General features: G+C 52.5%; 1 protein-coding gene across 1 annotated transcript in view; it reads right to left on the bottom strand.

Annotated features, from left to right (window-relative positions):
• The window catches only part of KCNIP3 (potassium voltage-gated channel interacting protein 3), a 77,238-nt gene that overhangs the window by 3,692 nt on the left and 46,219 nt on the right, over positions 1 to 27,327 (bottom strand). Inside the window, exons 3-8 of the mRNA XM_074981629.1 lie at positions 8,341 to 8,465; positions 5,915 to 5,984; positions 4,849 to 4,919; positions 3,228 to 3,335; positions 950 to 1,054; positions 211 to 273 (exon numbers count right to left, since the gene is read on the bottom strand). Of these exons, the coding sequence (XP_074837730.1) occupies positions 211 to 273; positions 950 to 1,054; positions 3,228 to 3,335; positions 4,849 to 4,919; positions 5,915 to 5,984; positions 8,341 to 8,465 (542 nt within the window). The remainder of the gene's footprint in view (positions 1 to 210; positions 274 to 949; positions 1,055 to 3,227; positions 3,336 to 4,848; positions 4,920 to 5,914; positions 5,985 to 8,340; positions 8,466 to 27,327) is intronic.

The raw sequence follows: 27,327 nt of genomic DNA, 5'->3' as shown, positions 1-27,327 counted from the left end.
CTGAAGCAGCAACCTGTATTCCCTGTAAGTTGAGTGCCTGGGCAGCCACCCAGGAAAGGTTCATGTTCGGCCCAGCTGATTAGCACCCAGTGGGCAGCCTGCGTTTCTGTTGGTGGTTCACGTCTCCGCATGCCTCGGTGCATGGAAGAAAATGCATTCCACTCACGGATGGAAAAAAATGAGAAGAAACCCTGGCAGTGGCCCGCTCACCTTTTGACAAGTCTCTAAAAACTCCTCGATTGTCACCACGCCGTCCCGATTTCTGTCCATTTTCTGAAATCAAAAGCAATGCTCAGCAGGCATGGGCGTGGAGACCCTGGCAAATCTGTGCCTATGCGCACCAACGTGGTCCTCCGTCTGCAGCCACGCTGCACCCGACCGCACGCTAGTGTCCACCTTCCTGGAATCCTGGCAGGCTTACAGGCTCTCTCTGCCTGCACTCTGTCCTGTGGCTGTGATCCCCCATGGGCTGCTGCTGTCCTCCTGCCTGCCTGCCTGCCTGCCAGCCCAGCCTGAACGTTTGTAACGGAGCAGCCCCCTGGGACCGGAGTGTGTCTGCGGCTTGTAACCCAATCCCGGTTAATCTGCACCAAGAGTCCCTAATGGAGCCCCTGCATCTGCAGCTGCCAGGGTCTGCAGCACACAATTTCCAGCCATGACCTCAGCAAGTCAGCCCCGCCATCTGCATCCTGCCTGCAGCCATGTGGGAATCGACATTCGCATCCCCCCACCCTTTCCAACCCAGCGTAATTCCACTCACTTCGGAGCTGCTGCTCTGGAGTTAACCCGGCTAAGCACAGAGCAGGATCAGGCTCTCTGCACCTGGGTTTTGGCAGGAAGCTTCCTGCCTGCCTTCTGGCTAACTCAGACCCCATGTGTCTTTGGGCCACCCCCACAACCCTGCTTTGGAAAGGAAGCTCCGGGCTGAGAGGTCAGCGAGCTGGCTTACCTGGAAGAACTTCTCCACGTGCTCTACAGGTGCATCGTCCCTGAGGATTGGATAAGTGTAGCGGCCCATCATGTCGTAAATGGACTTCATGATCGCCAGCATCTCCTGGCAGAGAAAGAGAGACATGGTCAGCACACGGTCTGTCTAGACAGAGCTCCCCACCTTTCTTGGCCAAGGTCAGCTCCGCCGCAGGGCCAATGGAAAACCATGGGGGTGAAACAATGGGTGGCCCCTGCTGTTTCCAGGCAGACCTTGTGAGCTGCAACCCTGTACTGGGGTTAACTCCATGGAGCGAGATGGTGGGACAAACCAACATCTAGCAGGAGCCTGGAGACTTTCTCTCAGGAGCATTCCAGCTACAGTCTCAGGACTGCCCCATTGCCCAGGTGGCAGTATGGGCTAGTGAATGGAGCCATGGACTCAGGGGACTTGGGTTTAATTCCCAGCTCTGCCACTGGCCTGCTGAGTGACCTTGGCCAAATCATATCACTGCTCAGTGCCTCAGTTTCCCCAGCTGTAAAATGGGGAGAATGTCATTGGCCTCCTCTGTAAGGGGCTTTGTGCTCTATTGAGGAAAAGTGCTCATCAGCAGTCATCGGTTCTCCTGTGCTGTGACCCGGTCGAGCTAAACAGGGCCTGGCTGGGTTTGTACTGACACGAGAGACCTCCAGGGAGTGCTGTGGGGCTGCCGGATGTGACGCTGAGGAACGACTGGAGAGTATGTGGGTTGAGAGTCATCTCATAGAACTGGAAGGGACCTCAAGAGGTCATCAAGTCCAGGCCCCTGCCCTCGTAGCAGGACCGATCACCATCCCTGACAGATTTTATTTTTTTTTTAAATCTAACCTACCCCCAGAGCCTTGAAAGGCTCCTCAAAGGCTGCGCTCACAGCCCTGTGTTTATAAGGCCAATGCTCTCCCCACTGAGCTGTCTCTCCCTGAGGTGATGTTAGGGAGACAGCACGTGTGGTCCTCCATGCAGGAAAGGTGCAGTAGAGCCCTATGCTGTTGAAATGGCATCAACACACCAAAACCATGATCCTGACTGGTGTTGCCTGCCAGCTGCACACCTATATGGCTGCTCAGGAGCGATTCCAATGCAGCCGAGCTGATTAGCAGAGACCCCACAAGTTGGTTTTGTGTTTCTACTGGTGGTGCACAGTCACACAGGCCTCGGTGCACATAAGATTATTCCATGAGTAGATGGACAGGATTAGAGAGACTGTTGGTCCTGACCACTTGTGGTCATTCGTGATTCTGTGGCAATTCTTCCTAAAGCTGAAGTAGTCATCACCTTGCCAGGCCTGAGGATAGCTCCTTTACCAAACTAACCCCCGAGGGCTCCTGCTGAAGCCTTGGAGATGCTGCCCTTGCCATGGAAGTCTCCCGCAAACCTGCAGCGGTGAAGATGGTTTCCAGATGAGGGACCATCTCCTGCATTGTGTCTCCAATTCACACCACCAGGGATCCTGCCTCCAGGATTCCATTGCTCTTCATCCTAACTGAGCTACTTCCCATTCCCAGGGCTGCCTGTCTCTGAACTACTCACACTTCACGGGGTCTCTGACATTCAGCTTTATTCAATTCCCCTGAGGCTCCAGCCCCTAGCACAGAAACACATTCATGCTCCTATCGCCTTCGGAGCGCCCATCTCCGACCGCAGTCCTGTGCCGACCACGCCCGTGGCTGCGGGCTGCGGCGCGTTCATTCATTTCCATCTCCAGATGCCCCTGTCTTATAAGAAGGGCCCAAAAGGTTCAGACCAAAGGTCCACCTAGCCCAGTGTCCTGTCTTCCAACAGAGGCCAAAGCCTGTCACCCCAGAGGAAGTGAACTGAACAGGGAATATCAAAGTGATCCCTCTCCTGTCATCCACTTCCAGCCTCTGACAATCAGAAGCCATGGACACCATCCCCACCCAACCTGGCTAATAGCCATGGATGGACCTAACCTCTGTGAATTTATCTAGTTCTTTTTTTTGAACCTTGTTCAAGTCTGGGCCTTCCCAACATCCTACGGCGAGGAGTTCCACAAGGCTACTATGTGCTGCGTGGACAAAAACTTCCTTTTGTTTGTTTTAAACCCACTGCCCATTAATTTCATTGGGTGACCCTAGTTCTGATTTATGGGACCAAATAAATAACTTTTCCTTATTCACTTTTTCCACACCAGCCATGATTTTGCAGACCTCTGTCGTACCCCCTCTGAAATGGCCCCACAGATTCCTGTCTCCTTCCAAAGCCCCCGTAGACCCTTTCCGCTCAGCCGAGCTGCAAGTACCTCCTTGGTGATGTAGCCATCCTTGTTAATATCATAAAGGTTAAAAGCCCAATTTAACTTTTCATGCACAGTGCCACGCAGCAAGACGGAGAGGCCGACGACGAAATCCTGGAACAGAGAAGAAAGCAGAGATATAGCAGGGCTGGCAAGTAACCCAGCACATGGACAATGGCTAACAAACATCAGGCAACCCCCCATGTCTGCTTCCATGCAATGCCCCAAGAAAAGGTACGGTTTTGCAGCTGGTACCTGGGACTTGCTTTTTCAAAGGGTCCCCTGACCCTTCAAAGGGTGAAGCAGAAATGTTATCCATCGTGAAACAGTCCTGGTTTTCTTCCTGTCGATCCTGTTTCTCTTCTCTGCCGTATCTATTTTTAGTTGATTCACTCCCCACCTAAGCTCAAGTGCCCCTCGCTGACACCAATCATATAAAAAAAAAACCTCTTTGGTTCCTTACTATTCACCGAGTCTGGCACCGAGCACAAATAACCACATGAAAATCATTAGCTGCCCCTTCCCGAGGCAGAAATGAAATAAAAGGCATTTGGGGAGCTGGCTGGCTGAGAGTGCTATGTCCATTTACTAAATATAAGGACGATGTTATACACACACATTTGTGTGAGAGTGAGCTTACATTATAGCGACCGGCTTTATTTAAAACAATCCCTCAGCTCTTTGGAAGTTCTACGAACTGGACTATTTATATCTCTCTCTATATCTCACTTTCTCACATAGATCCCAGGGGTAGCCGTGTTAGTCTGTCGCTTCACAAAAAAAAAAACACCCAAGCAGTCCTGTAGCACCTTAAAGACTCACCATTTTATTTATTAGGTCCTGTCTCACATAGGTCCCTGCAGGGCTGTCCCTAGACATTTTGATGCCCTGTGATTCTTCATTGCCCTCCAGACCCTGCAGATCTCTCCTTCTCCTTTGCCCCTCTGTTGGATTCAGAGTCCACCTTATCCATCTCTCTTTCTTAGTGTCCCTCTTACTGATTTGCCTGCTTTGTTCTCCAGCCGGGGCACGGATGCAGCTGACCCTCCACATTGCAGTCAGGCCACTTCCAATCCCTTTTGACTGCAGCTATCCTCAGTTCCTATGGGGGGCTGTGGGAGGAGGACTGGGGGGCCAGGAGCTGTGGGGGAAGAGGGCAGGGAGGCAGCAGGAGTCACCCTGCCTGGCTCCCCCAGCACTTACTGATGGCAATGTGAAGCAGAGCAATTCATCCCCAGCCTGCTCTGCTCCCCAGGATCCCAGCTCTGTGCTGTTGTCTCTCAATTTATCAGGAGGCCAAGTCGCAGCCCGTGGCCAGACAGTGCTAGGAGCTGCACAGACACAGAACAGAAAGCCAGCCCTTGCCTCAGGCAGCTGGCGATGTCTGATTACAAGCCCTCCCAGGCAGGGATCTGTGTGTGCGTCACACCCACCACCAGGAGGCCCTGATCCGAGCCTGCACGTGCTACTGCAATACAGATAAAACTAACCCCACTGAGGAACTATTTTCCATACTCCCACACTAGGCACCTAAATACCTTTTGAGGTCGTGGGCTGAATTGTTAGGTTCCTAAATATCTTTTTAAGAAGAAGTCTGGCTCTTTGAAAACGAGAGCTGGGATCTTACCTCGAAGCAGATGGCGCCGTTCCGGTCCACATCAAAGGCGTTGAACAAGAAGTGGGCGTACATGGTGGCATCTGGGAGAGGAGAGAAGAGGCCCAGTGAAACTTTTCTCCCTTCGCACATCATTCTCTATCTGAGCACCTCGGTCTCTATAAACCAGAGGTGGGAAAAGTACCCCAAAAGTTACTTGAGTAGAAGTGCCACTGGGGGGGTGGGGGTAAGGGACTGTACTTAAGTACCAGTTATCAATGTCCCTCTGGAAACTACTTGAATGAAAGCACACACATGCACCACGTCTACATTGTACTCGGGTATCCAGAAATGAAAGCAGCTGCCCTTTTGCTCAAGTAACTTTTAGAACACTTTCTCCACCTCTGCTATAAACACATTTACCCTCATACCGCCCACGAGGCTGAGCAGGTCTGTTCTCACCACGGTACAGAGGGGGAATCAGGGCACACACAGACCCAAGGTCCCACAAGAAGTCTGAGGCAGGCCAGGGAATAGGACATCCTTCCTCCTAGCTGCTGCCAGCCATGGAACCCCCGATGGGTACAGGTAATCCCTCAGCACAGTGAGGGTGACCGAGGCGCTCATACCCTCCAATCTTGGCACAGAGGAAGGCAGGTCTCGGGTAATATTTACTCAGCTAGCAGTGGGAATTGACTTGTAAAGCTACACCTCTTCGGGGCAGGGCCTGGGTCTGCTTTAGCCAGCAGTACCACACCGGGCACAAGGGCCTGACTGGGGCTTCTAGACACTGCAGAGCCCAGGGATTTATCAGCACTGGGCTGCTTTGCCCCCTGCTCAGGCCAAGCGAGGGGCTACACGCAGAGCTCAGCTGGCTTGGGCTGTGGGTACTGCCAGGCACGGGAGCCCGGGGCCCTGACTCAGGAGAAGTTTGTAGAGGACCATCTCCTCCATGAAACGGGACATCAGCAACAGTCAGACAGGGAAGTCGCAGCCTGGGATAAGGGCTCTGGAGGGGAGAGAGTCTCTCCACTGGTTAATTTAAGCCATTCCACTCCCTTGCTGTGGGAAGGTCTCCGGAGACAGGAGTTGCACTCACCTCCCTGAGGGAAGAACTGAGCATAGATCAGCTTGAAGGTGTCCTCGTCTACCAGGCCGCTGGGGCATTCCTACAGCGGGAAGTCACAGCCAGGGGGTTAGCCCGCAGCAGGTCTGGCCACCACCCTCCCCACAGATCAGCAATGGTCCCGGTGGCTCCTGATGTGATACAGTGGGGTGTGAGGATTTTCTTCCCCTGGTTGTGTTGCCTGTGGTTGCTACTGTCCTGTAGCAGCCCAAGGTGGGGCCTCAGTTTCTCTGGGCACAGCATCGGTGCATGGCGGTGAGGGAAGTTTTGGTGTGGTGACTTCTCATACATAGGCCTTTGTAACCCAGGCAGCCAGGTGACCCCTTTCTTCCCCAGGACACAGGCCAAAGGCGGAAGGAGGGGCCTGGCCGGTTGAATTGGAACTGGGCTGGGGAGTGGGGCAGTCTGGTCTGGCTGGAGAGGGAGGAAGGAGGCCAGGGCCCGGCTTGGGGACCCCTCTGGGTCCCTCTCCCCCAGGTGCATGGTACTGACAGCTTCTGCCTCCTGTGCTGACAAGTCTGGTCTTTACTGTGTCCCTGCCACCTAACAAACCTTCTGTTCTCCTGCTGAATGAGAGTCACCTCTGACTGCAGAGGGGGTGCAGGGCCTGCTGGCTGCCCACACTCCGTGACACCTGCTACTTGCTTCTCCTCTCATCCCATGGCTCTGCCATGCAATGCACCCCAGACATCCTTCTTCCAAGGCCTGTCCTCCTAGGGCCTCTCTCACAGCTTAGCCTCTGGTCTGTTGCTCCCTCCTCAAACCCTGACCCCTGGGCACCTTGGTGTTCGTGGTCCCCTCTCCACCCAACGCACAGCCTCTCCTTGTGCTATGGCCACCCCACCTCCATGGGGACAGGTGTCTCAGTGCATTGCTTAACACATGGCTGGAAGCTGCTCAGGACCAACAGCAATGTGCTGTGGCCCAATGCGAGATACGCCCCCGTGCTTTACGGAAAATGGGTTATGAATAAACATGCATATCTGGAAGATGCTTTGGACAAAATACCTCTTGTGACCTATCATTGTCAATGTCATACTCTGCTGGATTGACATATCCTACTTTTGGGCATGTGTCATTCTAGTAGGTGAAATCAGGCATATGAAAAATATGTCGGTTTATAGTTTTATAAGAGTTAAGGGGGGCCATGACTCGTGTCTCAGGGACCCTGATGACCGGACAATCAACCGTGTGGCTTATAAATGGTTTTGTTTGTCCCGTAGTCCAGAAGGTGGTGGGCGTAGAAAGACATGGGCCCATTCCACCTGATACAGTCCTCCTGTTTTGGAATTCAGGGTTTTTCTATTGGGTAGTGGTGGGGTAGTAAGAGGGATGCTTGAAAAAAAATGGGTTCCCGCCACGGGGAAAGTCTGTTAAAGCAATAGGAATCTTTCATCTCCTTTGTCTTCAGCCTACTTTGGAATCTGCTTGACACACCTTAAGAAGAAGAAAACAAAAACAGAAACAAACAAACAAACAAAAACTACAGAAGGCTGTTGACCCAAATCAGGGGAAAAGTACGGCTCTGGTGTGAAGATTTTGCCTGAGATGAGAACCGCTCTTCAGGGTAAGACTCTGGATGCCCTAAATCTCTTAGGCTATGTGTACACTAGGCTAAGGAAGTTGACCGCAGATACGTTGCGTAGCTAAAAATGACATAGCTGCGCTCGGCTAACTTGGCTATCCCTACTGAATAAGGTCGACGGGAGAGTTTCTCCCATCAACATCCCTTACTCATCGTGTGTTGCAAGGAGAACAGGGGTTGACTGTGAACCCTGAGAGATCGATTTTGTGCATCCCTACTAGATGTTGTGTAGTGCCGGGCCAAAGTACCCCCAGCATACGCACGTTGCACCGGGAATGCTCTGGCCCCCTAGTTCAGTGAGCAGGTGACAAACAAGACAAAGTCTCAAAACACCTCCTATCCTATCAGATCCATTAACATCTCACCCTCTAAGCCTCAGTAGGAATTACACAGTGCTTTGGTCTAGCTTTCCCTGTACGCTGCGCACGTGGGTGGCCGCCCCGGATAGATTCAGGTGGCACCCAGCTGATTAGCAGAGCGTCCACAACCATCCACATTGGGCAGCGTGTGTGTCTGATGTTGGTTCACACCTACACATGCCTTGGTGCACATAACAAAATTTATTCCACCCACCGATGGACAAAATTAGAGGGAACACAGCCCTCACCTTATCCACACGCTCAGCATGGGGGCAAATTTCACTCTGATCAATGTGCTTTTTGCATAGCTCCAAGCCTGCTTCACATCCAGCTCCCATCTCGCCAGGGTTTGGTTTGTGATCTCATATGGACAGCAAACAGAGTCCCCGGAAAACACAAGGCACAGCTGTTCTCAGGGATTGCTCGGCTGAGGCAAGATCCCAATAGACACTTACATTTTTGAAGCCCCTGTACAGCGACTGCAGCTCCTTCTTGGTGAACTTGGTCAGCGCTTGCAACTGGTCGAGTCCTTCTGGCTGGTGCCGGACAGATGAAAGTTCAAGGTCACTGTCGCTGCTGTCTGAAATGACACAAGACAAACTCTGTGAGCATACGGGAAGAGAGACACAAATTCCTAGAGTCTGACCCCAGCACAGCAGGGAACCGGGCATATTGTTAGGTTGTTGTTTGCCAGCACTCAGCAGTTTGATCTAGGTATTAATTTATTATGCATTTATTTATATGATCTCTGGGAAATCACAGACCTCAGTGAAGCTGCAGGTGGATACTAGCCATCTTTCACCCAGGCTAACTGAGGGAGCAATTAAATACCCATTTGTTAGTGATAGCTGAAGCTATGGAAGTCACTGCCCAAGGCATTGTTCTGCACTGGAAGGCTTAAGCAAGCCCTAATTCAAGAAGAATAAAATAGGTATCCCTAGGGACTGACTGCGAACCCAGCAGCTGGGCAATTGACTTGATTGCAACTCAGTGTGTGCATGCATTTAAGGAACCACACAGCAGGGAGAAAGCTAGCAGAAAGCAAGAAATGCACTGGCAGAGACATCCTGGGAGAAAACCAAGAGAGAGCATTTGGGCAAAGTGATGGCCAGACAGGTAGGCTTGGAAACTGTGAGCAAGAAAACTGCCAGCTGTTTTGTTTGTTATACTGAGTTTAGGGAAACCAAACTTCATGTGCATGCTTTGCAAACAAACAGGCTTGCACCAAAGAAATACCTGATTCCCATCAGCAATTTCTCCTCCTAATGGAAACAGCCCAACAAGGCCCCAAATACCAACTCACCACTCAGGCCATAGGCTTTGGTTTAGTGTTCCCCATAAGCTGTGCGCATGGGTGGCCGCCTAGGATAGATCCAGGTGCCGGCCAGCTGGTAGGCTTAGAGGGTGAGATGTTAATGGACCTGGTAGGATAGGAGGTGTTTTGGGACTGTGTCTTTTTCATCACCTGCTCACAGAGGAAAGTTGATGGGAGAAATTCTCCCGTCGACATCTTTTACTCCTCACAAAAATGAGGAGCACCAGGACCAACTATCTAGCCTTGATGGCTCAATGTAGCATGTCCCCACTAGATGTGCTAAATCAAACCCTGGAAGATTTACCCTGAATGAGTCAGTCTTCCAATAAGCGTAGAGAAACCCTAACTCTAACTTCTTTTAAGGATCTGGGACCGTGCTCCTTTATGGAACCAGGTGGCAGCTTCTTTCATAATAGGCCCATGAGAGGCTGAACTACATGAGTGGAGGGGCCTCACTGTGTACTGGTTTGAGTGGAAGCAGGTGTGTATGTAAGAGAGAGAAGGAAAAAACAGACCATAGAGGGATACAGAGAAGGAGCAGAGAACCAAGGACACAGCCTGGAGAAGCACTGGACATTCAGCTCTGAAGGGGAAGCTTTTGGGCAGAGTGCTGGCTGCAAGAGGCTTGGAACTGTGAGCAAGGAACCTATCTCCAGTCTGAGGCCTATTCATCCCCATACACATCCATCCACTCTTCAACGATCTGCACACAAATCCCTCTGTCTCTCTCCATCCATACCAAGACACATCCACTCGCCCATTTTATCTTGCTTCAACATACTATCTGAGCATGTTCCATGTAAAATCAGTAGCAACCGGGCAATCCCTCATGGACTTCACTGAGTCTCTGGCACTTCTTCCTTTTGGGAGGTAGAAAGCCTACATTCGGGGGAGAGATTTTGGTTTTGATTTATTAACTTGTTTCGGAATTTTTTGTTTCCTCTTGTTTAGTGTTCCCAGGTTGCGCAGGCGAGTGGGTTTATAGGTCAAAAGGAGGCGTCCATGTTCTGAGTTTCATTCCTAGCGTGGAGGTGATTATCTGTGATCCGGTAGGATTCTCTACAAGCTGGATAGCCCTGTCTATTTCAGTCCGCCGTTCAGGTGGGAGAGTGGCTGTAACGTCTTGTAATAGTGCTTCATCAACTGATAGGGGTCAAGAAGATTTGCCCATGTCCCCAGGTGACAACAGCAGATAGAGGGAGAAGCAGACTCCAGGGTTATGGTGCTGTCATGGCTGTAACTGGGTACGATCTGTGGGTCTGTCTACACGACCAGGAAGATCGACTCAGTGGGGACATGTGAAATCGAACTATTAGGAGTCAGCAGTTGACCCCTGTCCTCCTTGATATTGCAAGGAGTAAGGGAGGTCGATGGGAAAGTTTCTTTCATTGAGCTTCCTCTGTGTAGGCAGCCAGGTAAGTCGACTGCAGATAGGTTGATTCTAGCTGCCCAGCTGCTGTAGCTAGAATTGCATATATGCAATCGACTTAAGTCCCTAGTGTGGACCGAGCCTGAGTTAGGATCCCACGCAAATCCCAGTGACGTCAGTGGAAAAGCTCTCATTGGCTGCAATGGGTTTGTGGATCGGGTGCTAGGTGACTCATTCCCCATTCAGAGATGCCTCCTCATAGCAGAATGCACTTCCTCAGTGCAGAGAAGCTACCAGACTCAGCAGCTCGGTTGGGAGATTTTCCTCTGGGATTCCAGCCAGCCTTTCATTCCATATCCCCTTTCTCAAGGAGAGGGATCCCTTCCCATGCAGGCAGCAGAGCAGAGCACGGTACTGCCCTCTGAGCAGCAGCTCTGGCCCGCTGCTTTGGGACCACCAAAACCAGGACCTCAGCTGTGACAGCATCAAACCTCTGCGAGGGGTTAAGGCCTTTTGAAAGCACTGGGAGTCCACCTCCTACATTAGAAAAAAGAATGGCCTTGAGTATCTGTGCAGACGTCATGATTGCAAGATTAAGTTAATGGAGATTGCCTGGGAACTAGACACGCAGCAGTTAATACCAGGCTCTAAATTTCCATTAGAAAACGATTTGATGGCTGCATCAATCAATGGGTACACCGGAGAAGGGCAGGAAGGCGGGAGCTGCTGGGTACAGGAATACACCGAAAATAACAGTAGATGAGGATGCTACAAGCATAGCTGTAGTGGGTCACAGGTAGCTCAGCTGTAAATCAGTGCACTGAAGTCTACGGAGAGATCTTCTTACAACAAGACTCAATTTAGTCCCCTATTGAAAGGCAGAATTCATCCCATGCAAAGGGAGAACTGAATTTGGGCCGGGGGGATAAAAATTGGTAATTTTTTTTAAAAAAATAGGATTTTCGTAAAATTTAAATTGGATTTTTTTAAAAAGCCGCCAATAAAATACTAAATTTAACAATAACAGCTACAATGAAACCTCATCACAAACATCCCACACACATATGCATACAGTCAGTCTCATAAAAATGAATGAACGGTTCTAGTCCCGGGATCGGCAACCAAAATAGCGAGAAGAGCCATTTTTTCCAATTCAGTACAATACTCGTTAGTTTAAGAGGTGCAGTGCATGTGAATATGAGATGGTCCTCAATAAACAACGTTAAACCGTCCTTTTTGTAGCCCCTATTTTAAGCAGAGCGCACGCACAATGATTTGTAACGCGATACGTGTTTGCTGCAGGACGCTCACAAACGTTTTACGTATTCTATTTCCTCCCACTTTACGTGTGTGTTTGTACCACTGTCTTCCTGGCTTTCCCTCCCACATCTTCTCTCTCTCTCTGGAGGACACTAGGGGGAGTTATCCAACGTTTCGAGATCATATATCGTTTGCTAGTTAGATATGAGTTGCTCATTTGGGGGCTTTTAGACATTCCCTGTTTATCAAAAATAATCAAGACTTTTTTTTTTTTTACTTTACAATTACAATATCAGGAGCCGCAACGAAGCCCTTAAAGAGCTCTAGAGCTGCAGGCTGCAGATCCCTGTTCTAGTCTGTTCAGTCTAACCCCTGGTTCTGGCTGTTGGGATGGCTGGGTCTGTACCACTCCTTGAGGGAACGTCCACAGATCTGAAGCACCCAGCTGCCATCTGGCCAGTTTGTACGAATTATGAGCCCACCCGCTGCTGACGGGGGGGGGGGGGGAGGAGCGTAGCTACCCAGAGGGTAAAGGTGCACTTCACACTAACACACATGTCCCAACCTATTCACCTGACAGGGCCAGATTTTCAGCAGGCGTAAACTGGCAAACTTCCAGTGAGGTCACTGCCAGCAGACACCAGTTGAGGCTCTGTTCTGAAATGTACTGTTGAATCCACTGGTTGCTTTCAGGGAGGCGCTTCTCATGCTGGGACGGGGTCATGAACAAGTATTAGGCTAATAAGCACAAGCGGCTGCATCAGAGACAAGAATCTGCACCGACGCCATCTCCATTTGTGAGCAGCGGCCCTTTGGCAAACGTGGGGAAAAGGTCTCCGCTCTGGTTTCACCTCCTCGATCCATGTTCATTACACCTCCTGCGTGTCTGAGGAAAGACCAGCTGAGGCTGCCTGGGGATGTGGAGTTCGGGGTCAGCCCAGCTCTGCAAGCACTGCGTGTTTGTGAGGATTAACCAAACACAGGCTTTTGAGTGACCAACGATTGAGATTTGCTTCTGCCTGCAACTCAAGCCTGGGACGATACAGGGAGAAACTGGGCAATGAGCTCTGGAGAGGGTGCTGTCTCCAGCTATTCATCTCCTGTGATGCCAGCCACCATATTAATTGCACAGTACACTAAAATAATTTTGAATCAGTCATCCCGCTCATACTGAGTGAAATCCACCACATCAATTCTATTTCAAGGGCTGTTACATTGATTTACACCAGGGGAGGAATCAGCCTCTAATGTCTGAAATGTCCTTTGCAGCTAATAGTGATTAGAACCAGGTGAAAAAAAAATTTTTGTTTGGGGGAGGAGACAAAAATGCAGGTTCAGAAGCACTGAAACATTTCAGGACCGTGCATCAGTTACACCAAACTGTTTTGGCCAAAACCCCTCTTGTACCCCCCACAAATCTGACAGAAATCAAAATGTTTCATCCTGCCATCTTTGAAATGACACATTTTTACATTTTTGGTTCCAAGTTTCCTTTCATTTTATGCACAAACCCAACCTTAATCACCGTTAAATGGTTGCTATTGAAAGGAAATGTAGCAGTTTTGTTAAAGCTCAATGTTTCATTGGACTCAAAATGGGCTTTTTCATTTTTTTGATGCCAGTTGAACCCGAAGGAATTTGTCCCAAATGACCAGTGAACCAAATCAAGTCAGTGCTTAACGCCAGCTGACTTTTTGACAACAAACCGGACTGTCTTTGTTTCCCAATTAGCCCTGCAGACCCAACCTTGCTATGGCACAGCACGCCGGAGCTGAACTGTTTGATGTATCATCAATAGGACAGTTAATTTAGCTCCACTTGCAGGACCTTTATTGTTAGTGGCGATGGACAAGCCAGAAAGAAAACCATGCCTCTCCCAGGAGTCTGCACAGCCAGCTGGTGGAGTACCAGAACAGCAGTCAAGTCAATGAGAGCTGCGGCTGTGTAGACTCTGTGAGATCAGACCCCGTTCTGATGATGGACCATGGGAGGGTATTTCATGGAGCTACACCAGCTAAGCACCTGGCCCCACACATTCAGTGATCGCCATTAAAACACAGCATCCCAGCTGCTCCCAGCAGGACAGTACTACAGCACAATCACTCTGGATTACACTGTTCAACCCTTCTCATCAGTAGCCGTCCAGAGGGTTGGGTTGCACTGGGAGCACCGGACTGGCTTCCAGGAGATCTTGAGTCAGTTTCTTGCCGTGCCACAGACCTTTTGTGTGACCTTGGGCAAGTCACTCAGTTTCTCCAGGCCTGTTTTCTCTGCTGGAAAAGGCGGATAAAGGTCCCTTCTTTCTCCTCCCTTTGCTTTGTCCATTTAGGGCCTGATTCAAAGTTAGACTTCAACAGGCTTAGGATGAAGTCCTTAGAATGCAAAATCTGTACAGGGCAGGGACTGCCCCTTACTATGCATCTGTGCAGCACCTGGCACCATGGGCCCGATCTTGGCTGCAGTCTCCAGGCTTTTATGTAATACAAATAACTTCTACCTAATAATAGGTCCAGCCATTCCAATTAAGTGCAGGCACAGAGGAGGGGATCTTAATTTCTAATGACTTGATTCAAAGATTCAATGAAGGAGCTAAAAGGTCAAAAGTCCATAAGCTGCACCCACAGTTAGCTGCGCCCACAACTGGCTGGTGCCTGGAAAGTTAGAGGCCTTGTTAATGATGTGATGTCTGCAGAGCTAATTGTTCCGTATTCAGGTAAATGTCCCACATAATAAAATCTCTGGGTTTGCCGCTGTAGCCCTGTGTTGTGCCTGGTGGACACAGCGTCTGCTCCTAGAACAGCTGACAGCTAGAGGAGTTAGTCCTTTCGCACAAGCAGAAGACTCTCCTGCTGTTAAGCTCTAGAGATCCTTAGCGCAATTCCCGGTCACAGCTCAGATGGTAGACGTGTGATGGGGTAGGTTTCCCCCATAAGGGCAATACAGCCTAGTGGTCAATCCATCCCACCCTGTGACTATTTAAAAGTGGAAAGGTCCAATATTAGACAGAAGGATATGGGAGAGATTCAAAGTGAGGGAGAAGCACAGGGAGTGAGGAGGGTTTAAGGGGAAATCTTGATCTCGTTTCTCTAAGGGCCCTGGGCTAAGACCCTTGCAGAGAATGCAGGGTGAGGTTCCCACCTCAGAGAATGGGACCAGCTCAAATGCTGCCTTCTAGACCAAAGTGGTGGGAAGCTGTTGACCCCGTGGAGCCTGAGGATGAAGTAAGTCCCTGCACTGGGCTGGCCGGCAACGGCAGGCACGCTGAAAGCTGGAGGCCCCTTTCCTGTCTTTGGGATGGTTCGTGATGGCCCTTTGGGCAGGAGACGGTTGAATACACCAGCCTCTAGGAGCCTCTCCTCACATCGAGTGGAGTCCTTACTGGCTTCCAGAGAAGGGAAACTGAGGCAGAGAGGCTGGCCTGCCCAGCTCTTGTTCAGCGGGGCATGCGTCCCCTACAACGCTGGCGATCCTCCAGCTGAACTGAAGCGCGAACGTCCCCACCCTCAGGGATGGAGCCCCACTGTCACGGCGGCCACACAAGGGCGCCCCGTGGACATTCTGTGGGAGGAACGCACCTCATGGGCGCCTCTCCCATCTGCAGCTGCCCTCACGCTGTCTGGGTGGGGGACAGCCTCATGCCTCCGGCGCCTGCTTTCTGCACGTCGGCAATGCCACGTGTCCCGCGCTCACACCCGCTGCTTTAGGAAAACAGCCTATAGGGGCCACCACCAGGAGCAGGTTACCGCCTCAGCTGGGCCAATGAACTTTACCACGGTCGCACCGCTTAGCTTCTCGACAGCACCATCTTCCTTTCCCCCTAGTTGGCAGGGTCTTTGGGACACCCGCTGGCGGAGCAAACAGCTCCCTGGGTTGCTTACTTCCCGCTCTGTATCTACTACCGTTCCTCCACCAACCTGAACCAGGACCACAAGCCCCTGCCACTCTAGTGTACCTGGCTGCAAACGAGGGTTGTTGTTTGCTTTCACACACAGACTTCCGCCCCAGTCACACTCAGAGCAGAGATCCAGCCAACCAGAGAGGCCTTCTAGTGCAACCCTCACTGAGGCAGTAGGGGACAGCTGTGGGTCTGGGGACTGTTCTTTCTGCACACTGCTTCCTCCTCCTTAACGAAGCCCCACTGTATAGCTTCCCAGCCAGCCCAATCCACCCTGCTAACACTCCAGCCTGCTTTCTTCTATTTCTAACCACACAATATTGATGTAACATGCATCAGACTGTATCAGCTATTACAGAGGTGGTCAACCAGTTAGGGACGAAGAATCACAGATAGAGCACAAAGAGACACATATTATATGCTTATTATACATTTATACACTTATAAACTCTCCAAAGGGACAGATTATCCCCCTGCAAGGTTTCTTGCAGCTTCCCCAGAAGAAGATGGTGTTGGCCACTATCAGAAAAAGTAGACTGGATTACATCGACCGTGAGTTTCTACGATCCTAGCAGATTTGGATTCTCCTGACATCCAGGCCCTGCCCAGCTCACCTCATCTCTGCACCAGAAGGCTAATGGTATTGCCTTGCCCCACAGAGTGCAGTGAGGATTAATTCATAAAGGCCTTGATTCAGATAAACACAAAGCCCATTGGCTCCAGGGGAACTTACACATGTCCTTCAGTGTATTACCGAATCAGGGCCTCTAGCAGGGTTCCCCCCAATTTTTTCCATCTGGGGTGAAATAAATTTTGTTCTGTGCACCCAGCCATGTGGGGATGTGCACCACCAATAGAAACGCATGCTGTCGGCTGTGGGCGCTCTGCTAATCAGCTGGATGGCACTTGAATCGCTCCTGCGCAGCCACCGAAGTGCTCAGCTTACAGGGAGCGCTGGCCTCCAATACTCTGACCTTGTCAAGGTCTTAGAGACCCAGTCCACATCAACAGCTCAGACCCAAATCACCCCAGATGCTGAGGAAGTTGAATTCTGGGTAAGAAATTTCACAGCTCCGCCCTACATCTGTGTCCATCACTGCCACGGCTACCAAGAACAAAACTCGATTTGCAGTAGGACCAACCCGGAGTCCCTCACTCAGGCTCCGAGGAGCAAATGAGAGTTTGGATTTCAGGCAGTTTTAAAGAGACGCACATTTCATCTCCCAACACGGAACAGGCTGCAGAATCTCAGCGCCACAGAATTATTGTCAAGGCCAAGATTTTAGGCTCAAAGAGGAGCTGGATAGATGTCTGAATAACAAGAATAGACTAGCTAGTACACACAGCGTTTGAGATGGGATCTAAAAGACCTTTTGCTTCAAGCCAATCTCTCACATTTGGGGATTAGGATGATACTTCACAGTACTGCAGGGTTTCTCCTGCCAGTATATGGGGCAGTTGGTACTGGCCACTGTCACAGACGCAGGCCCATACACAGGAATTTCTGAGGGGCGGGGGCGGAGTTTTTTTTTGTTTGCTTTTTGTTTTTTTTCAATGTGAACCACAATTTTTTTTTAAATATAAAGGAGTCTGAAATAGTCACGCAATAAGTGCGCATAAGAGAGGTTAAGGAAAAATGCAAGTGAAAATAGAGGCTGCTACAATGATTTTGTCAGAATATATGTATGTATCTAGTTATAAAAGTTTTACAGAAATTACCTTCCAGGATCTTGCTGTAGTATCAACAAGAAATCCTGTAGCACCTTGTAGACTAATAGATATTTTGGAGCATAAGCTTTCCTGGAATGCTTTCTGGCATTATTTATTAATTGCATGCTTAATACTTGCACGGTTGGAAACAGAAGGACCAATACGAACAGCTGGGAAGCATTAGCTCACCCTAGGCCCTGGGCAGAGGGAATGCAGGTTTCATTAGCTTTTTGAGTCCCTTATTGAGGCTGCTGCTGTGTCTTGCTTTGCTTCTGTTGATGTGGGGCTGAATTTGTACCAGGCGTTAAAGCCGCTGCAGCCTGCAGCCGATGGGAGACAGGGAGTGTAAAGGGAAGCAATGAAGGCGTGATGGGACTGCTCTGTTGGACTGCGCTAACTGAAGACCTAGCTGCTGGAAATTGATCCTGGGTGCAGTTTTCTCTGGAAGGCAGTGGAGTTACTGCAGAGCTGAATTTGGCCCCAGAGGCGTGTGTGTGATCATGCTGCAAAATGCCCCAGTGACTTTTGCAGCCACATGATATCTTGGCTCCACCCCTCCCTCTCGCCCCCACACAGTGTAGCAGGGAGGAAGGGAGAGAAACCAGACATGGGAGCAGGGGGAGGAGGGTTCACACCCTTGCACCCCCTAGCATACAGGTGTGAGAGAGAATGAGCCATTGATCTAATCCTATGTCCCCAAAACACTGTCCTCAGCCCATGTGACAAACCCACCACAGTTCACAATACCATAACTTTCATGCTGGGCAGCTAATATGGCAGCTGTTCGTATTGGTCCTTTTGTCTCCAAACGTGCAAGTATTAAGCATGCAGTTAATAAATAATGCCACGCTATGATCTCCAGTACTGGAGTCCTATGAGGGGCTCTGAGCTGAGTCGGGAGCCGACGTCACGTTCGGTTTCAGAGGGATCTCACCCGTGCCAGAGACAGCCACTGTCACAGGGTGTGAAACACTCTGTCCACGCACATCCCTCCCTGGGCTGCATCTTCCCCTGCTCCACCAAGGCACCTCCACCACGACCTGGGGAGAACGCCCATTATTGGCCGGAGAGGGGAATATGGCCGCCACTCCTTTCTCCAGCATCCTCTCGTGCTTCGTCCCAGCACAGAGTTTCCTATGGATGGGTCAGAAGTGAGTGGAGCTCCCTGCTGAGGGGCTGGCCCTGAGAGTTTCATTGGGCAGGGGGCGGTTGGAATTCAGCTTACTTGTCACTGTCATCAAAGAGCCGGCACTCCGGCACGAGATGCCCCTACAGCAAGGTCAGAGCACGGCTGGGACATGACACGGCAACTGTGTGCCTTTTAAAAACAGCCGCAGGAGCACAAGCAGCTGGGGGACAACACGGGGCTGATCTCACTCAGGGAGGGTCCTGCTGGTGCTGGGGCCCAGAGAGGGCCTTGGAGGTCCTGGAGAGATGCTGTGTCTTTGGGCTCAGCAAGCGCCTGGCTTTGTCCTCCCCACCCTGGCTGGGCTTGTGCCATGGAAGTGGTGCAGAGAGAAGACGGCTGGGGCAGAGCTTTGAGCTGCAGAGCCGTGTCCTTGAGGGGTCGGATCCAGTTTCTTGATTTAAGAGTCAAACAAGCCGGTTTTTGCTCCTTGGTTAATATTTCATTGGGGCCACGTGATGCTGAGATGGCTCTGTGGTTACTAAGCTGCCTGGCTCTGTACTTTGCAGCAGAGGGAGGCGGATGTGGAAATACAGGGAGGATTGTTGGGGCAGGGGTGGGATTCGGGTTTGCAAGTGGGGACTCCCAGCCAAGCAGCCAGATACCCTCCAGGAGGAATGCTTCCCCCGGCACACTGCTGTCACTAGGGCGTGCATGGGTAACCCATTGGTGAGCGAGCATTCCAACTCTCCCCCCCCCGCAGCCTGCCCCACCAAGGGTGTGAGCCTGTCAAAGTCCCAGCTTGCTCAAACACTAGCGGCTCCTGCTTTTCGTTCCAGAGGTCCCTGGTTCAAATGCCGGCCAAGATGGCGGCCGTCCCACGTGTCCTGGCGCAAGAAACGTGGACGATTCCGGAAAAGGTTCCCACTCATCCCTGGCCTGATCCCAAAGGGCTTGCACTGGGGGGATTTTGGCTCCGTGAATCCCAAACGAGGTGTGGGGTTTTGCTAAGGCTTGTGTGGGAGTTTGCCTGCAGGTAGCAGGAGTCAGAGAGGGCACAGCTACACCGACCCCCTGGTCCCTCTGAGTCAGCCGAGGGCTCTGCTCACACTGACCCCAGCGGAGTGGCTCTCCCTGGGCACGAGCACAGAGCATTTGCACGCCAGGGCTGGGACGTTGGGGTGTTGGCCCCTGTGTGGGGAGCGGCTGCTCTCCTCACTTCTTCTCCTCCTGCGGGCGGGCAGAGGGCCCAGAATGTGCTGCCAGAACAGCTCCATCGGCAGGAGAGTCACACCCAGGGCTGCTTTGCAGGAGGCTCCTGCTGCTTTCGCAGCTGGGGAGAAAGGGGTCCTCGGTTGGCATGTAAACGTCCCACTGCTCTGGCCCAGCAGGGCAGCACCGGGGGCAGCTCAGGGGACAACTGCCCCTTATCTCCCCCATACACCCATTGCTCTCCCTGCAATCCCGGGATGCCCCACCGGGGCCCAGAGGCTCAGACCTCACAGTTCTATTGCATACCTCCCTTCCCACCAGCCTAGCCTGGCAAGGCCACTGCACGAGGGGACGCTGGGGCTGGGAGACGGCTTCCCCTTGCAACCCACGGCCCAGCCCCTGGGGGAAAGGTCGGTCTCTGTGCCCCATCCCCCTCCCAGGCTGGGGAAGCAACGGGTACCCACGATCAGTAGCTGGCTGGTGCTATGCCCTGACCTAGGGAGAGCACGGGTGGAGGAGGAGTCGCGGTAAGAGCTCCAGGAGCAGCGGGCAGGGGACGCTGGGCTGATCCCAGCAGCAGGGTGGGGACGGGGGTGGATCCAGGCAGCAGGGGTAGTTACCTTCCATGGACATGGGCTCCAGGATCCCGAACTGTTTGAGGACGGCGATGAACAGCATAATGACCACAGCCATAGCACAGAGTTCCATCCCCTGGATGCCCATGGCCGGCCAGCGTCCCGCGACGGGCAGTGCAGCGCTGGGGGCATGCGACTCACGCCCCCCGGGGCCAGCCCAGCTCCGCCGGCACCCAGAACCACAACCGAGGGGCCAGGGAGCAGATGTGCTGCTGAAACGAGCCCCTGCTTCCCTCCCCCCAACTCCTCGGCAGCCTCACATCTCTGTGGCCTCGCTGGAGAAGGACTGATGAATAATCTCCTTTGGCTTTGCTGGCGGGGATGGGCAGAGGGGAGATGGGACCTGCCTGGGCTGGAGGGGCAGGCGGGGGCGGTCGCTGCCTTGGCAAAGCCTGGAGAGCGGAGGAAGAAAGAACGCAAACTTTCCAAACTTGGCTGGCTGAACTCTCCTAGCAGCAGAATCCTGGCACGACCAGCTCCTGCTCGGGGCCCATCTCGCTCAGCTGCTGCAAACTCCAGTCGCTCCACAAATCTCTGATCAACTCAGTGGTCCGGCCGGCCGGGAGGCTGGCTCACGCGGCAGGGTCAGCTGGAGGTTCTGAGGGGCTCCCCCGTGCCCGGTGAGGATGCACTGACGGACGGAGCATCCGCCCGGCGCCTCCATCTCACCTCTCCGCAATGCCATTGGCTGCAGGGTGGCTATAAAATGCCTCACACACCACCCCCTCTGCACACTCACACCCCGAGCCCTGGGAAAGGGGGAGGAGGCTGGAGCAGAGCTGGCTGGGTGTCTTTCCTCGTGGGGTGGCATCGATCCAGACAAGAGATGCTCAGGGCCCCAGCTGCGTCTCCGAGCGATGCCGACGGTTGCAGACGAGCCGTTTAGTTGGTTGGTTTGTCTGGAAGCCGCGGCACGTGAGAGCAGCTTGGGAAGCCTGGGAGGAAAGGTGACTCGGCAGTGCTGAGACACGGAGCTAACCCCCCCCACCCCCCGGGTAAATCGGGAGAGACTCCCCTGGGGCCGAGAGAGTGGCGCTGGGCTAAGAAAGGTGAGATTCCATGCGGGCACCAGCAGCTGAATGAAAAGCCATCGAGTACGTGCAGCACAATGAAAGCCTGATTCCTCTGAGTTACAGCACCGCCATGGGACTGCACTTTCCTCAGGCGTAAACGGGTGCAGTGTCGCTGACTCCTCTGCAGTTCTGCCCATTTGCACCAGCCGAGTATCTGGCCCCTGAACTCTTAAAATCTCCCCGTGCCCTGCAGTGGAGCACCTGCCTTACAGGAGCAGGTAACGTGCCTAGAGTTGGCTCCTGCAAGACAGCCACAGCACTGGGTCTCTCAGCAGGGCAGCCTGGATTTTAAGGCTGCAGGACTGTGCTGTAGTAAGGGCCACGCCCCACAAGCCCAGGCCAGAAAACACCCCGAATGTCACAACAGCGTTCAGGGGGTACTGGGGGTCTGTACAGGCACGTGATCAGTGTTACACACACTCCTGCCTGCACACGCACAACTTGTCTTGGCTGAGATAGTGGCCCAGACAAACCTGCTGGTGCGGTGTAAAACATGCAAACAGCAGGAACTCCGCATGCTCACATGAATACAGGCCGTGCATGTTCACACATGCCCCAGGGGTCAAGGCCAGACAAAGAAAGTGACCAGGACCGCCTTGGGAGTCCCAGGGGAACAGCAGCCTAGCAAGCGGCATAGCCAGGGACCACAAGGGTGTTAGCAGGGAGCTGGGTCACACAAGAGGGGTGCCAGGACACTGCTGCCCCAGGAATCCTCAGGGGCTGTGTAACGCCAGCCACACAGCTTTAAATATGGTAAGAGACAATCCATTCTGTCCTATCTGTTAGGGGCGCAACAGTAGGAAAGCCAAGTAAACCATCCCTAAAGCAAATATTTACATACCATTTGCATTGCAGTGGGCCAGATTCTCTCCCCACTCATGTGACTGTACAGGTTGAGCCTCTCTAATCCGGCACTCTTTCATCTGGTAACATCCGTAATCTGGCATGATGTTGGTTAGCCGGATGCCCACTTATCACGGATGTGGCCAAGTTTCCCGCGGTCCCAGAAAGTTTGTTTACAGCCACCAGTCCTGGCTCTGTGTTCTGGGCTGTTATTTAGCCATCGTTTTCCCCTAAATGTCTCCTAAGAGCTCAGTCAGCAGTGGAAGTGTTGGTAACATGTTCGACAATACTGACTTCTCGTCGTCCGGCAAATTCTCTCGTCCAGCATGGGTCAGCGTAACGTAAGGGGAATCTCTGCAGACAGAACGGAAACCCACAGCGGTTTTTGCAGGGGAAACCAAGCTCCTGGTTGGTGGGAAAGCGACCTGACCGGTGAGACCCTTGGTGCTCAGCTCAAGGTACGGCAGGACTCATTCTCCGCCTTATGACACAAGCACTAGCTCACTGAGGCTACGTCTACACGTGAAGCCAACATCGAAATAGCTTATTTCGATGTAGCAACATCGAAATAGGCTATTTCGATGAATAACGTCTACACGTCCTCCAGGGCTGGCAATGTCGATGTTCAACTTCGACGTTGCGCGGCACCACATCGAAATAGGCGCTGCGAGGGTACGTCTACACGCCAAAGTAGCAGACATCGAAATAAGGGTGCCAGGCACAGCTGCACACAGGGTCACAGGGCAGACTCAACAGCAAGCCACTCCCTTAAAGGGCCCCTCCCAGACACAGTTGCACTAAACAACACAAGATACACAGAGCTGACAACTGGTTGCAGACCCTGTGCCTGCAGCATAGATCCCCAGCTGCCGCAGAAGCAGCCGGAAGCCCTGGGCTAAGGGCTGCTGCCCACGGTGACCACAGAGCCCCGCAGGGGCTGGAGAGAGAGCATCTCTCAACCCCCCAGCTGATGGCCGCCATGGAGGACCCAGCAATTTCGACGTTGCGGGACGCGGATCGTCTACACGGTCCCTACTTCGACGTTGAACGTCGAAGTAGGGCGCTATTCCGATCCCCTCATGAGGTTAGCGACTTCGACGTCTCGCCGCCTAACGTCGAAGTTAACTTCGAAATAGCGCCCGACGCGTGTAGCCGCGACGGGCGCTATTTCGAAGTTGGTGCCGCTACTTCGAAGTAGCGTGCACGTGTAGACACAGCTTGAGTGTCCCGATTGGTTGGCATACTGGGATGTTCACCTGTGCATGGAGAGGTAAGGAATTCCTGTCACTCGCTGCATTCCTGTTGACCTAGAAGATTGGGCTGTGTGTTTATGAACCTGATGGCACTTGGAACCCGACGCCCTGACTCCAGTGGGAGATCAGTAAGATTATAGTTTGGTTCTGTACAGGACACACATGATCTAGCAAAAGAATTGGTTCCATCTTATCATTGCCCCAGTCTTCCCCCACCTATAGGATTGCAGAGTGGCCCGCATCCTCCACCCCCAAAGGTGGCTGCATTTCAGTGACACAGGTCTCTACATGACATATACATCGACTGGAGAAAATGACCAGAACAGAGACTTGGTCCATATAACCCTGTTTGCTGTCTCCAGATGTTACAGAAGAATCGGTATAATCTCCATCGCAGAGCCACATGTAGAAGACACACTTCCCAGCACTAGTGAGTTTTTATCTGTAATGCCTTTTTAGCACATCGGTGGTTTTTAAAAATTAAGTCAGGCCCCAGTTCCCCCCTTACTCAAATAAGATGCACTGAAATCAACGGGACACGCACAAGCTTCAAACTAAGGCTAGATGGTGCTTGGTCTGGCTGTGAAGGCCTGGATTCCATGACCTCTCGAGGTCCATTCAAGTGTTCTACGATTCAGTCATAAACAACTAACCCTGTTTTGACCTCTTTCCCTCTGGCAGTGAGTTCCACAGATTAATCACACACATGGCAGAGAAATGGCCCTTAACAGTTTCCATCGTGATTACCTCCTGATTTGGTCAGGTCCTTGCATAAGGAGGGAAGGCAAATAAGAGTGCCCGCCTGACCTTTTCTAATCTGTTCTTTATTTTATATTCGTCTATCTTCTCATCCCTTATTCATCGCCTGTCTATGCGGAATAGGCCTTTCCCATCCCGCAGAGTGAGAGCTGCAAAGTGAAAATTATTATTATTACACCGAGATAGCAGCTGAGCCCTCAAGACACAGGCTCTATGGCTGGGTATTCACCCCATCCCTACAAAGCCCTCCTCCTGGGAAATCCGCTTGCAAAGGACAAAAGCCTGGCGCAATTCCCCATGAATACGGCACTATAAACAGGACATTGATCCTTGTTTCTCTCAATGTAAAATATTAAAGATGCTTAAATGGATAAAAGCGCCAGCCTCCCATCCTTTCCAAGCCAGTCTGCATTAGTAACTGTGGCAGCCAATTGGTTTAATGGATGGGGCTCACAGCAGCTCCCCCAAAAGTTCTGCCTGTTGAAGACGACCAGTCCCATTGGGTTTTGGGTTCTTTTTTCTGCTGGGACCAAAAGTTTCACTTCAAAACTCTGTCAAAGGTAGATATTGGGGGGAGATTCATTTGCACGTGTCAGACCTGGAGGGAGATGCAACCAGTAACAAACAGGAGAGTCCTGGGGCTGATTCTTAATTATGCTAACTTTGCCTGATAGCAGACAGCTTTCTGGGAACTTCCTGGCTTGTATTAGGAGCTCCCCATCTACCCTGCTCAGTCCCCGGTGTGGCTAGAATGCTGCAAAAGCAGGGCCCTGAGAAGGAGAATGCAAGTTAGAGCAGCCCTGTGGTCACTCTAAATTAAGCCAGAGACCAGGCAGGACTCTGAACAGCCTCAGAACCATGGGAAGGCCAAAAGTGGCTGTAAGTCACCCACCCATCCTCTCCTTTCCTGCTCCAAGCATAAGAATGGGGCAAGAGCAAATCAGACCCATGGAAACAGATCAGGGCTGGGGGAGCTCTGGGCTGGGGGCCCAGGAAGTGGATTGCTCACAGATGCAGTGTGTAGTGCTGTCCCCTAGCTGCAAGGCCGTTGGACCTCAGGTTTCCCATGTAGGTGGGGCTGGGCTGTTGGAGCGCCAAAGCCCCACAGGGAAGTAGCTTGCTCTAGAGCAAGAAGCACAATGCAGCTGGCGCTTGGCTGGCGAGCATCAGGGAACATTTGTTCCTGCTGGGTGGCTGCTCCTCCCCATCACCTTTGCTATCTGCAGGTGGTGCAAAGCTGCCCACAGGGAGGGGGTGGCACCACCAGTGCACAAGCAGATGGGGTCAAGGGGGCCCCTTCTTTGGGGGTCTCTCGCCTCCCCCCCCACATTCGGTTCTCCTCCATCAATGGCTGCGGAGGAGATGCAGGTGAAATCTGCAGCACCTTGGTTTAGTGAGATGTGCCCCCCTCTCAGGCCAGGATTGCTGAGGCCAGCAGGATTAGCTGCACAAGGCGGGGATGGGCGGGGTGGGGCGCATGGCACAGGTCTGCCGTGCCCCTCCCCAGGGAAGGGGGCCAGGATCTGGGATCCAGAGGGTGGCCAAGAGATGAATAAGGGATGAGATGACAGACAAGTAATGCAAAATAATCCTCCGTGGACCCTTTCAAAGGTGGCTGCCAGGAGGCTGATGTGGGAGGCGGCAAACCTGGCCCCGGAGGTAGCTGGGAGGAGGCTCGGGAAAGGGGCTGGGGAGACCCCCTGGCAGGGAAGCGAGGGGCCCGTCAGAGCATGTGAGCGCAGTGCCTCGGCCCCGTGGGAAGCAGTGCTCCGCGGGCATGGCCTCCATCAGCCGGCTTTGGTGGTTTCATTAGGAAGCGTGGGAAGGGGAAAAAGCCACTGTGCAGAGCCGGACTCTCACATTCACTCCTTCGCTCCTTCCCACGCCACAAGCTCCTGGCAAAGCCCAGAGCCCTGGCTGCAGGGCGTGCTGGCAAGAGGCACGCCCCGCCTCGGGGGCCAGCAGTCGGGCCAGCGCCTGTCCAGTACTTCTCTGATTCTGGGCTTGCACCATCCCTCCCGCTGGCAGGACAGACCCCACGGAAATCTTCCCAGCTGCTCAACCGGCCGCTCTCTGCCCCGTGAGTGGAACGGGTCATTAAAGGGGGCATCTACATTCTGAGGAACCCCTGGCCCTGAAATTACAGCCCAGGGCAGAGGACTCAGTCATGGCCAGTCCGAATGGAACTTGGGCTCTGAAATGCAGCCGGGGAGGGTCACCATGCCCAGGCTCCAGCTAAGTGGGAAGCCCGCATTACTAGCCTTAGTTCTCCTGCTGGAGCCAGCTCAGCTGGGCTGTGCTATTTGCTGTGACAGAGAGTGGGAATGGGCCCTAAAACCGGCAGCAAGACCTGGGCAAAGAGGTTCAAACCCAGGAAGCCTCCTCTTCTCCCCTCGCTGGGGTGGGGTAAATATTCTCAAGCTGCCGGGGAGGGTGAGGCGTTCAGTGGAGACCTCAGGGAAAGCTGTGCTCCGGCTGGCTGTGTGTGGATGTTAAACTCCTCCCGAGGTCTCCCCAAAGAGTTGGGAGTTACTCCCATAGCTTTGGCCAGAATCCCCTCTGCCTGCTGCACCTCTTGTTCCTTAGTTGCTGCCCTCTGCCCCAGAAGCAGCTGCATCACAGCTGGATTATAGGGACAGAATCCGTACAGCACCTTGGACAAGGACTCAGAGAAAGGCAAGGGAGTCGAGTGGATAGTGCACTGGATTGGGACTCAGGAGAGCTGGTTCTGCTGCCAGCTCAGCCACTGGCCTGCGGGGTGACCTTTGGGCAAGTCACTGCACCTCCCTGGGTTTCTTCCCTCCCCCACCATCTCATTTAATTAGACCATAATCTCCTACAGGCAGAGTGGTATTTGTACAGCACCTAGCGTAGCATGTGTGTGTGTGTGTATGTGTGAGATTGAGAGAGAGAGAACGCAAATGTAATACAAGACCATTCACTAGCCTGCCTTTTGCTCTGAGTTGGAGGACAGGGGTTGATTCAGTCTGTG

This window comes from Carettochelys insculpta, chromosome 31 (genome assembly GCF_033958435.1).
Source record: "Carettochelys insculpta isolate YL-2023 chromosome 31, ASM3395843v1, whole genome shotgun sequence".
In the NCBI taxonomy this organism is placed as follows: domain Eukaryota; kingdom Metazoa; phylum Chordata; order Testudines; family Carettochelyidae; genus Carettochelys; species Carettochelys insculpta.
Note: the sequence above shows the minus strand (reverse complement) of the source record. Positions and strands in the feature narration are given on the sequence as shown.